General features: G+C 37.5%; 1 protein-coding gene across 2 annotated transcripts; it reads left to right on the top strand.

The window, feature by feature from the left end:
- Positions 1–1,591: 1,591 nt before the first annotated feature.
- On the top strand, positions 1,592–13,556 carry LOC127428200 (metaxin-3-like). 2 transcript variants are annotated; one of them, XM_051676388.1, is made up of 9 exons: positions 1,592–1,725; positions 2,349–2,418; positions 2,624–2,700; positions 7,388–7,480; positions 7,589–7,771; positions 8,214–8,290; positions 10,549–10,721; positions 11,359–11,447; positions 12,199–13,556. In XM_051676388.1, exons 1-9 carry the CDS (start codon positions 1,633–1,635, stop codon positions 12,295–12,297), a joined length of 954 nt encoding a protein of 317 aa, XP_051532348.1. In that variant the 5' UTR covers positions 1,592–1,632; the 3' UTR covers positions 12,298–13,556. The 2 variants fall into 2 exon arrangements, with proteins under 2 accessions (XP_051532348.1, XP_051532357.1); XM_051676397.1 differs by lacking the exon at positions 11,359–11,447.
- The last annotated feature ends 1,842 nt before the right edge of the window (positions 13,557–15,398 follow it).

The following is a 15,398-nucleotide window of genomic DNA, read 5'->3' as shown; positions in this document are numbered from 1 at the left end:
GAGGTGATCGGGTCTCTCAAGAGTGACCCCTAGTGTCACTACATCGACACAATGTCTCGTTCCCTCCATCAGGGAACGGAGGTTACAACAGTAACCGAGAAGTTTTTGCTTTGTCATTATGGGGTATGGAGTGTAGATTTATGTGAAAAAAATAATAATTTAAAGCATTTGAGCATAAGGCTGCAACATAACAAAATGTGAAAAAAATGAAGGGGCCTGAATACTTTCTGAATGCACTGTATATACAGTGCTTGGTAGTAACGTATTACATGTAATCTGGATTACGTAATCAGACTACAAAAATCAAGTACTTGTAATTGGATTAAATTACATTTTAAAATATTCATAATCCGACTACAGTTACTTTTTATAGATTACATGATTACATATTAACAAGGCAATGGCAGTAAATTGTCAATAATTTATTGATCATTCTCATATCAATATCATCATATTCTTACCCTGAAGCGCAATAGTCTTACAGATTAACATTTTAAGTATGTGCTCCTTTTACGCTACAACAGTAAGATATGCACCTCAGCTAAGGAATAAGTGATGGACTATTACTAAGTAGTAAGGGTTAAAAGTAAGTGTGTCACAGTTTTGAGCTGTTAGCTTTGACCTAGCAATGTCATTGCTGCTGATTTCAGGTTCATTACTGTTTGTTCATGTACTGTTTCTATTGTTTTATACACTTAAAATAAACTAGATAAGTTTTCATTTGTATTATTTCTTACTACCACACCAATAAATGTTCTTCCTCTTTGTACTTTTATGTTAAATTGATTATCCTACTCAAATGCATGTGACATAAAATAAAATTAGGTTGAAAGTAATCCAAAAGTAATCGGAAAATATTACTAAAAGTAATTTGAATAGATTACCCAAAAATGTAATCTATGAGATTACGTTACTGATTGCCTTTTTTTTTTGTCATGTGACTTGTAATCAGTACCTGATTACAATTAACAAGTAATCTGCCCAGCACTGTATATATATAGTATATATACACTCACCGGCCACTTTATTAGGTACACCTGTACATCTACATATTCATGCAATGTGCAATGAACTACACAAATGTTTTGCATATACCATTTTAATAATAAATTTTGCTTTAGTACAATGGCACTAATAAAAGCCAATTATTTAATTTGGCAAACAACATGTCATAATAATATCATGTTTATTATTTTTCTCAAACAGGGGGTCCTTCGTAAGGGGATCATCATATTTGGGGTCCTTGGCATCAGAAAGTTTGAAAACACCTGGTCTAGCCAACTGTACATTGGAGTACCATAAAAATACCATATGGTTAATAAATATGTTAATCATTTAGTACCAAGGTATTACAATCTGATACCATCCCTTACGAAACTTATTACATGACTGTAGTAACCATCGTTAATTTTGTGATTACTATGGTTTTACTACAAATACCATGGCTAAACTAAGGTTACTGTATTTTAATGTACCGTAGCAACGCCACCGTACAATTTGGGAGCCAATATGGCATTTTTTCTCCATTAATACATTTCCAAAACCATGTATAGGTATTCCTACATCATAGTGGATGCTGAGACTGTGGTAGGAAGATTGTCTGCAGATTGTTCGATCTCATGTGTCTCAGTCATGCAAACAAACATGGCGGAACCCATAGAGCTGCTCTGCTGGGGAGACGACTGGGATCTGCCGTCCGTCCACACAGATTCTCTCATCGTGCTGGTAAATATACAGGCAGTTTTAAAGGCTTGTATCCTGTATAGATATTCGCACTGTAATATTTATTCAGAAATGTCGATGCATTTTTTTAGAGACGTGTCTTGAGATCCTGATAGCTACAGTTAGCAGTGTCAGAGTCACTTTGGTTAAAAATAAAAGTCTCGTTACAAAATCCACACCTTCAGTTTTTAACTTATGCATCTTTTTAAGGTAGCTGTAATGCAAAAACAATCGATTGTATTGCATTTGTTTATACAGGTTGATTATGATAATAGTAAGCTAATATGTATTGCACAGCTTGCAGGGTTTTTTATGTCTTGAAGGTCAGATGAATTGCTGATATGATATGATATGATGTGATGGGTATGGACACTTTTTAAACGCTTTTCACTAGTAGTGTCTCCTACATATAGACTCTAATAGATGATAGATACGTGCTTGTGTTGTATGCATCTGGAGCTTTTAGTTGCCGCTGGCTTTAAGTCACCATATCTATTTGGACTTTGTAGAAAATGCATAATAGAAGTCCTAGTGTCAATAGAGATTTTTTTTTTTTTTAATCAATATTCACTTGTCTATAAATACATAATCTATTTACCTGATATGTTTTAATCTTGTCCCATAAGGCGTATGCAAAATTTGCGTACGCCAAGCTTACAGTGAAGTGTATTGACTGGACATGGAGAACTATAACAGGTCAGTAAGGAATGTGTGTGAATGTATGATGAATGTTTGTTATGTAACCACAAGCATCCATGTCATTTTCCAAATGTTGTGTTGTTGTGAGTGCCTGACATTGCTGAAGTTCATGAGTTAAGTTGGGGTACAGTATGGACAAGTGTAGAATAGCTCTTCGACAGTTAAGCTGCAGCTGTCATGTATGACGTTTCTCCCTCCACAGCCTCAGTGCCACAACTACACCATGAGGGATCTACTGTCACAGAACCAACACAGATTCTAAACTTCCTGAGAAAGAAGGTAATTTAAATCTACTGTTTACTCTGCGAAACTGCTCATGTGTTTCATAAAGTAACTGTTTATATGGATTTCAGTGTCAGAAGAATGTTGTTTCTGTGGTTTGGGTAGGACGGTTATGCTCCCTGGATTTTTAATTAAAGTGTTAATGGGTGAATCTCATGGGAATATATATATATACACACACACAGACACACACACACACACACACTGGCAGCCAAAAGTTTGGAATAATGTGCCGATTTTGCTGTTTCGGAAGGAAATTGGTAATTTAATTCAACTGATCACAAAGTATAGTCAGGACATTACTGATGTAAAAAACAGCACCATCACTATTTGAAAAAAGTCATTTTTGATCAAATCTAGACAGGCCCCATTTCCAGCGGCCATCACTCTAACACCTTATCCTTGAGTAATCATGATAAATTGCTAATTTGGTTCTAGAAAATCACCTGCCATAATATCAAACACAGCTGAAAGCTATTTGGTTCATTAAATTAAGCTTAACATTGTCTTTGTGTTTGTCTTTGATGCCACAATATGCAATAGACTGGCATGTATTAAGGTCAATATTAGGTCAAAAATGACAAAAAAAAGAAACAGCTTTCTCTAGAAACTCATCAGCCAATCATTGTTTTGAGGAATGAAGGCTATACAATGCTTGAAATTGCCAAAACACTGAAGATTTCATACAAAGGTGTACACTACAGTCTTCAAAGACAAAGGACAACTGACTCTAACAAGGACAGAAAGAGATGTGGAAGGCCAGATGTACAACTAAACAAGAGGATAAGTACATCAGAGTCTCTAGTTTGAGAAATATACACCTCACATGTCCTCAGCTGACAGCTTCATTGAATTCTACCTGCTCAACACTAGTTTCATGTACAACAGTAGACAAGACAGCCACATCTATGGCAAGTGCTACAGGAAGCGTGGGGTGAAATGTCACCTGAGTATCTGGACAAACTGACAGCTATAATGTCAAGGATCTGCAAAGCTGTCATTGTTGCACATGGAGGATTTTTTTGATGAGAACTCTTTGAAGTAGTTTAAGAAGTTCTGAAATGTTTTTTCGAATTGTAATAGTAATTTTTCACGTTGTTTTTTTATTTATTTATTTTTTTGGATTTTCTCCACATTTCTCCCCAATTTGGCATGCCCAATTCCCAATGCGCTCTAGGTCCTTGTGGTGGCGTAGTGACTCGCCTCAATCCAGGTGGCAGAGGACGAATCTCAGTTGCCTCTGCGTCTGAGACAGTCAATCCGCACATCTTATCACATGGCTTGTTGAGTGCGTTACAGCGGAGACCTAGCGTGTGTGGAGGCATCACGCTGTTCTCCGCGGCATCCACGCACAACTCACCACGTGCCCCACAGAGAGCGAGAACCACATTATAGCGACCATGAGTTGGTTAACCCAATGTGACTCTACCCACCCTAGCAACCTGGCCAATTGGTTGCTTAGGAAGCCTGACTGGAGTCACTCAGCATGCCCTGGATTCGAACTTGCGACTCCAGGTGTGGTAGTCAGCATCTTTACTTGCTGAGCTACCCAGGCCCCTAATTTTTCACGTTATTAATGTCCTGATTATACATTGTGATCAGTTGAATGCCACTTTGGTGAATAAAAGTACCAATTTCTTTCAATAAGAGCAAAATCTGTACATTATTCCAAACATTTGGCCGCCAGTGTATATATATTTAATACATGCATATACTATAACCTGTAATTTAAATGGTAAAGTATTTATTATAGGTAAACCGATATATCGGTTTTACCGATTAATCGGTGCCGATAGTTGCTGATATTTTATTTTATTCCTCCGTGTTCCTCTGTGGTCAGTGCTGGAGAGTTCTACAGTTCAAACAACTTGGTTCTTCAATATAACAGTGGCCTCTTGAAGTGAAATAAAAGCAGTCACTGACTGACAGTATTCATAATTTTTTTATCCTCATTTCAATTCAAATATGGTTATATTGATATAAAAATATATGTCTACATGAAAATGTGTGCTCTGTCAGCACATACATTGTGTCTTCAACTTCATATTGTGTGAAAAATAGTAATAATGAAAACAATAATAATAATAATAATCTGGTGAATATATATATATATATATATATATATATATATATATATATATACACACACACACACACATACACACACCGATCAGCCACAACATTTAAACCACCTGGACAGGGGTCAGCATGGGCACTCTTACACAGCCCCATATGCAGCAAGCTGCGATGCACTGTGTGTTCTGACACCTTTCTATCATAGCCAGCATTACGTTTGTCAACAATTTGCGCTACAGTAGCTCTTCTGTAAGATCAGACCAGAAGGGCTAGCCTTCGCTCCCCACGCGTATCAATGAGCCTTGGGCGCCCATGACCCTGTAGCTGGTTTACTGGTTGTCCTTTCTTGGACCACTTTTGTTAGGTACTAACCACTGCATACTGGGAACACCCCACAAGACCTGCCGTTTTAGAGATGCTCTGCCCCAGTTGTCTAGCCATCACAATTTGGCCCTTGTAAAAGTTGCTCAGATCCTTACGCTTGCCCCTTTTTCCTGCTTCCAACACATGAAATTCAAGAACTGACTGTTCACTTGCGATCTCTGTTTTATTCCTTGTCGCGTGCTCTTGAGTCTGTTGTGTTTCATGTCTTGAGTGTGGTGTCTGGGTCCTGACTTCCTGTCTAGTTCGTTTTCGGTCTGTGTCAGGACCCAGACATTCATACTCCTTGTCTGTCTGTTATTGATGTGGGTGCATCACGCTTGTGTCATCTTGGCTTAATGCGCTCGCGTCAATAATCTATGTCGGTCTTTGTGTCTGTCTCTCACGTCCGCGGGCACGCATTGTGCTCACTTTGCGCTACGTGCCCAGGTCACAAGCTGTCTTCATGTTGTGCTGAGGTTCGGTCAATTAGGTAAGGTATCGGATGTGTGTGTGGCCAAACTCTCACACAAGTGTCCTGTCTCGTCTTGTTTGTCGATTGGCAGGAGTGTATATCGCCTTGTTGTCTTGGCGATGTGCGCTCATGCCAATCAGATGTTTTGCCTTCTTGTGAGAATATGCTGATTTGTTATTGTTTCTGTATCACCATATGCTTCTCTGTCTTACGTCACACCCCGCCTCCTTGTTTGCTCATTATTGTTTAATTTGTTACGCCTGCCCTTTTTTAACCCGCTTGATTTCTCCTTATTTTAGTCTCCTCGTAGTTGCTGTCCAGTGCCAGTTTGTCTTGTTATCTTGTTGGTCCTGTTTGTGTCTCCCAGTGTTCTTCTCGGTCCTGATCACCTTCCTGGTTCCAGTTCAGTCTGGTTGGTCCTATTCGCCGTTTCACCTCTGCCCCAGCCTGGATTCCTTTTTCCCCTATGGGGCAATTTTTGTTGGTCCCCCCCACCCCCCCCTCATGGGAGTTTGTTTAGGATCTTTGGTTTTGAACTCTGTGCTTGGGTCCTAATATCTGCAAATCTTGACATTACGAACTGGCCAAACATGGACCCAGCAGAGATTTTTTTTTCTTCTTCTCCCACTCCAGTCTGGCAGGAAACGGCCTTCCGTTTCCCGCCCTTTTTCCACTCCCACAGCAGTTCTCCTGGCTGTCCGGAAGAGGAGGAGGAGAAGGGCTCCTGCTTCTCAGTCGCTGCCAGTGTCCACGACCACGGAGGTTGTTCCTCTCTCACTGCCTGGGCTCACAGCCACTGAGACTAATCCCCTGGCACTACCAGTGCCCGCAACCATGGAGGTCGTTCCCCTGTCTCTTCCTGTACTCACAGCCGTGAAGGCTGTTCCCCCATCACTGCCAGTGCCCACGACCATGGAGGTTGTTCCCCCGTCACTGCCTGTGCTCATAGCCACTAAGAATGTTCCCCTGTCGTGGCCAGTGCCCGAGCCTTCCACGGATTCGCCCCGTGAGCCTTCCACGGATTCAGGAGTTTTATTTTAGAATAAAACTCCCGAAATAAGTAGGCTAAGTGCATTTCTGGCTTGTTCATACTAGGTCTGCACAATTAATTGAAAAAAAGTGATTACAGTTACAGCCGTTGCAATTCAGGAACATGGTTCTCAAATTGTTTTGATGCATTGCCTACGTAAAGAAAATGGCATGCAACTGCCCCACACAAAATAAGTATTTTAATGTAAATTCTATTAATCAGAATGAATAATTAAAATACTTAAATTACAATATAAAAAGGAACACATCTGCAATTATGATTTTTGTCATAATAGTGCAGCCCTAGTTCATAGTCCCAGTTACTCTTCAAATCTTTATTTATTATTGTGATTTTGGTTGCACAATAAACTGCAACTGGGATTTTATTTATTTTTTACTCTTGAAGCCTCTATGTCAGTGCCCGTCATAGTAAGGAAAGCCTAAGAACGTTTTTTTTAACATACTATAGCCTAAATCGTTTTAAAAACTATTGACTGATTAATCAGTTATCTGCCTTTTCCACCACATTATTTATCATTATCGGCAAAATCCACCATCAGCCTCTAGTACTTAATTGGATCTGCTTAATTGTTATGAAAATCACAACGCAATGGATCTTAGTAGTCCAAGAATAGGTTTCAATATCTATATTGCAAAATTTCTTTAATTTTGCAGTGTAATGTGATCTGGACATGTTTCCACGAGATTCACCATAATTGAAAATGTGCCTCTTAATCCACACAGAGATTCAATGCAGACTACGAGTTGACTGCTAAAGAAGGGGCAGATACAATGGCTTATATTGCACTGCTGGAGGAAAAACTGCGACCAGCTCTGGTAGGTGCATCTGCAATTCACATGCTGATTTAACAGTTCTATTTCTGGTCTCCATAATGAGGTTTTGCAAATCAAGTTTTGAATTGTGTGTTTGTCGTTCATTTATAGCTCCACACATTCTGGGTGGATGCAGAGAATTATGCTAACCTGACCCGGCCCTGGTTTTCTTCACATTCTCCATTCCCCCTCAACTTCTTTGTACCGGGTCGACAGGCTAGCTTGGCTCTGTCGCGTATATTATTGACCAAAGGAGAGTCGCCATTGCTTAACATCACAGAGGTAGAGGGAAAGGTATGAGAATCCAGATCCACATTACTACTCTTTCAGTGATTTGAAAACTGCCATAAGCATCACTTTTACCTAGTAATAGAGACATTGTGTGCAAATCCACCATGCAATTTAGATCTGTTCCTGTCTGATTATTGCATGACACTGTAGTCATCTACACTGTTTATTAATGTCATTTCAATGTCATAATCTAAAGTGTATCATGGGTTTGTCTGAGTAATGTCTGTGGTTTAAGAGACGGAAAACAGTTCATCTCTCTCTGGATTGAGTGTCTGTTCTCCTGAACACTCTTCTCCATAGATCCACAGAGTTTAAAAACCAGAGATGGTCATAAAATGTGGCCTGTGTCATGTTACACAATCAAAGAATGTGCTATTGTAGTTATGTCATGTTTCATAATAATCAATGTAAAAATCATATGGTTGGTAAAATAATTGTTTTTTAGATCTACAGTGAAGCCAAAGAGGGCCTGAATTTACTCTCACACAGACTTGGAAACTCCAACTACTTCTTTGGAAACATGTGAGTTATTAGATTTGATGCCATAAAATTGATTAGCTTTCTATTAGTGTTGTCAGTCGATTAAATTTGTTTAATCGCAATTAATTGCAGATTTTGAAAGTGCTGAAATTTTACTCTATATACTTTACCTGTCAAAATGCATTTATTTCCATTTTAGGAATGAAAACAAAACAAAATCTAGCAATAATGCTTTATTAACATTTTCCAAACAAAGCCTTCCACAATATAAAGATACAAATTAACTAAAATTGCACCAATTCAAGTAACATTAAATGTTTAGCAAAGTCTAAGTGGGAGGTTGACTAATTGAAAGAGCTAGTCTCCCCATAGGTTGCATATTCATTGAAATGGGCATATTTTAAACTCTCATCCTCCACAAAATTAATCAGCCAGAAGACTGTGGCTATCCGCTTTGATACAGCAATCGTGAATCGTTCATGATTTGCCTCAGGGCGTTAAGCGGCACTTTGAACTCCACATGAAAAGTGCTTGCAAACAACGTCTCGTTATGCATTTTTGTGATAAAGGGTTAGTTCATCCAAAAATGAAAATTCTCTCATGATTGACTCACCTTTAATCCATCCCAGATGTGTATGACTTTCCTTCTTCAACAGAACCGAAGTATAAGCACTTTTCAGCTCTTCTTGTCCAAACAATGCAAGTAAACAGGTGCCATGAGGCTGCTTGCTATTTAATGGTCCAAAAGGTATATTTAGGCAGCATAAAATTAATCCACACTCCAGTTGATCAATTAATGTCTTCTGAAGCAAACCGATAGGTTGGTGTAAGAAACAAATCGATAATTAAAAGTTTTTAACTTTAAATCGGTACTTCCAGCCAGCGCTGGATAGCTTTTTGAAATGACGTAACTCTAGCATGACGTTCGTTCCTCTGTTGTAAACAAAGTGCATGCTTCAGACTTATCGCATGAATGCGCCATTGCGCTTACGTCACGCAACAGCAACGATGCGTCGACAGCTGGCAGGAAGCGATTTTTAAAAAAAGTTTTAAATATCTATTTATTTTTTACACAAATCTATCGATTTCCTTCTGAAGACATTAATTGATCGACTGGAGTCGTGTGGATTAATTTTATGCTGCCTAAATTTGCCTTTTGGATCATTAACCAGCCAGCAGCCTGATGGCACCCATTCACTTGCATTGTATGGACAAACAGAGCTGAAATGTGCTTATAAAAATATTCACTTCGGTTCTGCTGAAGAAGGAAAGCCAAACACATCTGGGATGGCTTAAAGGCAAGTAAATCATGTGAGGATTTTCATTTTTGGGTGAACTAAACCTATAAGACTTGACTTGCTTCTGTGGTAATTAAATTGGAAGGGCTGCAAAGTTTTTGATTTCTGTCACAAGTCCTATCTAAGGCAAATAGTGTTAAAAGGTCCTTTCTCCATCAGTTGATCACTAACTCGGCTGTTGTGTGTGTTTGTGGTGTGTGTGCATCAGTGTAATGACTCCAGGCGGACATATCACAAAGGTCCTGCCCTACGCCAACCAGTGTTTATGCTGGTTTAATGCTTTATTAACCGCATGTGTTAATGCATTAACTTTGACAGCTCTACTTATACATTCATGTGAAAAGTCTCTGTTTGAGTTGATTTCAACTGGGCTTTCTACAAAACAAGTAAATCACTATGTAAATAGAAGTGAATATGTAAATCAAAGTGATTTGAGACTAAAACCTAATTTAATCTTGTCAATAATTACTTTTTAGATAATCTAAGCATTTTAAATATTATATTTAAGCAATAAGGTATTAAAGGCCATGCTATATTATGAATATAATCACAGATTAATTGTGTTGTTAGGCGTAACACATACTATATTGTATATATACAGGCATGTACAGTATAGCACAGTCTTAAGAGCCTTATTGCTTTTATAAAAAAATTATAACATAATAATAATAATGACAACATTTAAATTAAATCATTTTATTTTTAATCTAATTCATTAAGATTGATCCTTCCGCTAGAAGATTAGTCCCTGACATGTAAACCTACCTAGTGCTTAGGTTAATAGTTGGCCTCTATACACAGTAGTTAGGTAAACAGGTATTTTGCATCATAGTTATATATATATATATAGTATAATGTGTTGTGTATTTTAGCACAGCTAGAACAAATGCTGTATTGACAAATCGAATTCAGGACCAGAACTAGTGGTTTTATAATTGATATTTTGAGATAGATGCAATCTTTTGTGTTAACCATAAGTTCACAGTGTTTTCTATCTGCCAGGCCTACAAGCCTGGATGCGTTTGTGTTTGGTTATATCGCCCCCCTCCTTAAAGCCCCTCTGCCCAGCGGGCAACTTCAGAAGCACCTGAACCAGCTTGATAATCTGTGCCAGTTCTGCAATACCATCCTTAAAAATTACTTTACCGATGCCATAGCTGAGAAGAAAATGGACGGTAAGTAGTAAGAACACTGTCACAGCTCCTGTAGTCCATTAATAACCACAAAAAACATAGTATTTGGCCTGCGTGATTCCACTATCTTAATCTCTAACTTTTTATTAGTTTATCTCCATCTCTGTTTATGTACCCTGTTTGCTGTTGAATCAGATAGAATTACATAACCAAAAAGTAATTTACTCAGCCTCATGACTGTGGAAAATCAGAGGAATAGTTAATTCTCTCTCTTTTATAAAATAGGGGGGAGGGGGCTCAACAGCAGCTCTGACATTCTGCCATAAATAACTCCTTTTGTGTTCTACGAAAGAAAGTCATATGGGTTTGGAACAACATGAGGGTGAGTAAATTATGACTGAATTTTCAATTGTGGGAGAACTATCCCTTTAACTACACTTCTATTATTCATTACCTTACTATTGCTTTCAACCTGAGACATTTTGTCCATTGCAAAAGCTAAAAGACAGTAATAACATCATCATCCTGGGGCTTGTGGCTATTTTAAGTGATTTTCTACAGTATGTCTCTTTTGCTACACTCTTAAATCTGCACTAACATTTTTCCCATGTGCGAGAAAACATGCTTCTCTTTAGAATCAGCATCCTGTCTTTTCTTTCTTTCTTTGCTCTTTTGTTAGGCGCACTGACGGCTTCCAATGATCTTGTTGATGCAAACCTCCAGAAACTGACACAGCTTGTTAACAAAGAGTCCAACCTTATTGAAAAGGTCTTGAGGAAATCTGCTTATTTGCTCCTGTGTTTAATGTCACTGAAAATTAAATGTCAAATGTCATACCTGAATTGCAGTATGTGCACTACCAGTTAAAAGTCTGGACACACTTAAAAACATTTTGATAAAAAAAAAAAAGGCTGATGCTTAAAGGAATATTCTGGGTTCAATACAAGTTAAGCTTAAAGTGCCTCACTGTAACCTCGATTTTTGCTTTTTTTAAAGAAGAGGACAGATGAGTCGAAATAATTTTTTGTGGTAATCAATATTATGCCACAAATGCTGTTGATTGAGCTTAACTTGTATTGAACCCGGAATATTCCTTTAAATGCTGGGAATTCTTTTGTAGACTTACTTTGCAGATTTGTAGATAAATTGTGCGTACATATTTCTTTACAAAACCTTTATTTTTTTTAACGGATGTATTAGACTAAATTGGTTGGTTGAGAGATTGCAGAGCTGTAAAGTAAGCAAAAGGTGACTACTTTGGGAAAAGCTAAAAAAAAAGTATCGCTACATAATTCCCATACTTCTTTTTATTTATGCTATTTTATAGTTTTGATTGCTTTACTATTATTCTAAGATGTGAATAATAGGGATAATAAAGAATGAGAAGGTGTGTCTAGACTTTTGACATGATTTAAATGCAGTTTGCACATGGATCAATGAATTCAGCTCTTGGTCTTAAATGTCTTTTGTATTTACCACTGTTAATTCTGTGGTTCTAAGTGTTGATATTTTGTAACAGATGGATGGCAATCTTCGCAGCAGTCCCCAGCACAGACCACACAGACATGAGGCCAAACCTTCAGCCCTTACCAGTGAGAGGAACTCGACCCCTGCCTGACAGCCCCCCCCCATAACCACTGACATATTCATTATTTATTTATTCATCAAGGAAGAGGATTGCACTGGAAAGGATTTCCAAAGCTACACCCATCATATTAAAACTCTAATGGACTGATAAGGTCATAATAAATGAATGCCAGTTTTTCATAATGATGCTGAGATATGGGGTAGAGATTTGCTTGTCTTCTGTGGCATGAGTAATTGATTTTGCAACACAGCAACCATGGATTTTATAAAGGGCTAGTTTAATGGGCATTCTTTGTATTTAAGAATGATTAGCACATGTGGTACCTACATATTAAAAGAGAAATTATAATAGCAACATCGAACTGTCAATTGATGATTGTTAAGATATTTAATGGAGATGTAAGACCAGTTGCCTCCAGTTAAAGCACTTTGCTTTTCATTTAAATTACTATACAGTATATGGAATTGTGCACAGGCAGGCTTCCCAAATGTAATTGAACTGTTTGGTGTGGGGTTTTTTTGTTTAATAGTGTTTAATATTTAATCACCTTGCTTGGACATAATTACAGTGCAGTTTTACATAGTTTTACATGGAAATAAGACCTAGTATTGGTCTAGGTTGTTCTATATGTAGCTGAGTAGGATTATGATAACCATAGCTCTCATTTGATCTGGACAACTTTCTGAAAGTATTGGGTTGTGCTCACAATGTCTGATTGGTTTTTCGAGTTGAATTATTAATTGATGTTTTTCCTGAAAAGTCTTGTTTTGAGAGCCACATACTGTATTATTAATGAGGATGTGAGGTCACATAGTGGCAGTTGTTTCAGCTTTTATTTGTTGTTTATAATAATTAATATTAGAGGTCTAAATGTATTTTTCCATAAGGTTCATAAAGCTCCTGTTTAAGTGCACATGGCATGCCAGGTGTCATTTACTGTATTAATTGAATGTCCTCCATGTGCCTCATTACAGCATAACTGATTTGAATTTGTCCATTCCATATTCTGCTCTGATCTCATTCTTGATTACGTGACTTTTACTTCTATTGCAAAGAGATCACTTCATATGGTGTCATTTTTGTGTACTGTGTATACATTTATTATTATTATTCATATTCCTCTGGACATTTTAGACATGAAAGAAAGGCCTTAAATGCCCACTGCAGTGCCATGCCCTCACTTGACTTTTATTGTTGTGTTTCGAGAAACTGTATATTTCATTATATATTAATGTACAGGAATGTTCACATATATGTACATATGCAATCAAATAAAGTTCTTTGATATAGACTTTTCTCTGATTAAAATGGGGAAACAAGTAAACATGTTTAACTTAAAAGTTATATATAGCTGGTAAAACCAAACCTCAAACCTACTAAGTTTTTTTTTTTAATATACTATAGCAAGTACAACACATGAACAGTATGATTTGACTATTGTCATTTGGGTGTACTACTGAAATTATATAAGTTGTCTATTTAAACAGGTAGTTGTCTATCTATTTAGACTCAATAAGTGCCTGAGAAAACACTTATGTGTAGATTGTGTGTTATGTGTACCTCACTATATGTTTGACAGCCAGTTGCATCTCATGAAATTTCAGAGTGAAAGTATTGAATCCTGTCAAGATTTGCCCTGATTTGTTACATTATCTTTTTGATATATGAAAAATAAAACATCAAAATATATTTTATTTTATTAATTTTCTAAATTTTACACTATCTGGACATTTTGTAGATCCATTTGTGAAAGATATACACTGGCAGCCAAAAGTTTGGAATAATGTACAGATTTTGCTGTTCCGGAAGGAAATTGGTACATTAATTCACCAAAGTGGCATTCAACTGATCACAAAGTATAGTCAGGACATTACTGATGTAAAAAACAGCACCATCACTATTTGAAAAAAGTCATTTTTGATCAAATCTAGACAGGCGCCATTTCCAGCAGCCATCACTCCAACACCTTATCCTTGAGTAATCATGATAAATTGCTAATTTGGTACTAGAAGTTCACTTGCCATTATATCAAACACAGTTGAAAGCTATTTGGTTCTTTAAATGAAGCTTAACATTGTGTTTCTTTTAGAGCTGCCACAGTATGCAATAGACTGGCATGTCTTGTGGTCAATATTAGGTCAAAAATGGCAAAAAAGAAACAGCTTTCTCTAGAAACTCATCAGTCAATCATTGTTTTGAGGAATGAAGGCTATACAATGCTTGAAACTGCTAAAAAACTGAAGATTTCATGCAAAGGTGTACACCACAGTCTTCAAAGACAAAGGACAACTGGCTCTAACAAGGACAGAAAGAGATGTGGAAGGCCAGATGTACAACTAAACAAGAGGATAAGTACATCAGAGTCTCTAGTTTGAGAAATAGATGCCTCACATGTCCTCAGCTGACAGCTTCATTGAATTCTACCTGCTCAACACCAGTTTCATGCACAACAGTAAAGAGAAGACTCAGGGGTGCAGGCCTTATGGGAAGAATTGCAAAGAAAAAGCCACTTTTGAAACAGAAAAACAAAGAGAAAATGTTAGAGTGGGCAAAGAAACACAGACACTGGACAACAGATAACTGGAAAAGAGTGTTATGGATCTTAAACCCATTAAGCTTTTGTGGGATCAGCTAGACTGTAAGGTGCGTGAGAAGTGCCCAACAAGACAGCCACATCTATGGCAAGTGCTACAGGAAGTGTGGGGTGAAATGTCACCTGAGTATCTGGACAAACTGACAGCTACAATGTCAAGGATCTGCAAAGCTGTCATTGCTGCACGTGGAGGATTTTTTGATGAGAACTCTTTGAAGTAGTTTAAAAAGTAGTTTCTTTCCATAAGAGCAAAATCTGTACATTATTCCAAACTTTTGGCTGCCAGTGTACATGCTGGGTCTCTAAAACCAGAAAATGTAAGAGTGTTTGGTGAAATTCCCATGCATTTAAGGGTTAATAGAGTAGATAGTAGCTTCATCCTGACAAATCTGGTACTTTAGAACTAATTCATTATTTTTAAAGAAAAATTACTAAAATATTGCACAACTTTCCATTAATTTGGCAGTAATAGAGAGACTGCTGTAAGACTGCTTGTATGGATGCCACATGGAAGCTATTACAACACAACACTCCCAAA

The sequence above is a fragment of the Myxocyprinus asiaticus genome, chromosome 3 (assembly GCF_019703515.2).
Source record: "Myxocyprinus asiaticus isolate MX2 ecotype Aquarium Trade chromosome 3, UBuf_Myxa_2, whole genome shotgun sequence".
Lineage (NCBI taxonomy): Eukaryota > Metazoa > Chordata > Actinopteri > Cypriniformes > Catostomidae > Myxocyprinus > Myxocyprinus asiaticus.
This window is presented reverse-complemented; position numbering and strand designations above follow the sequence as displayed.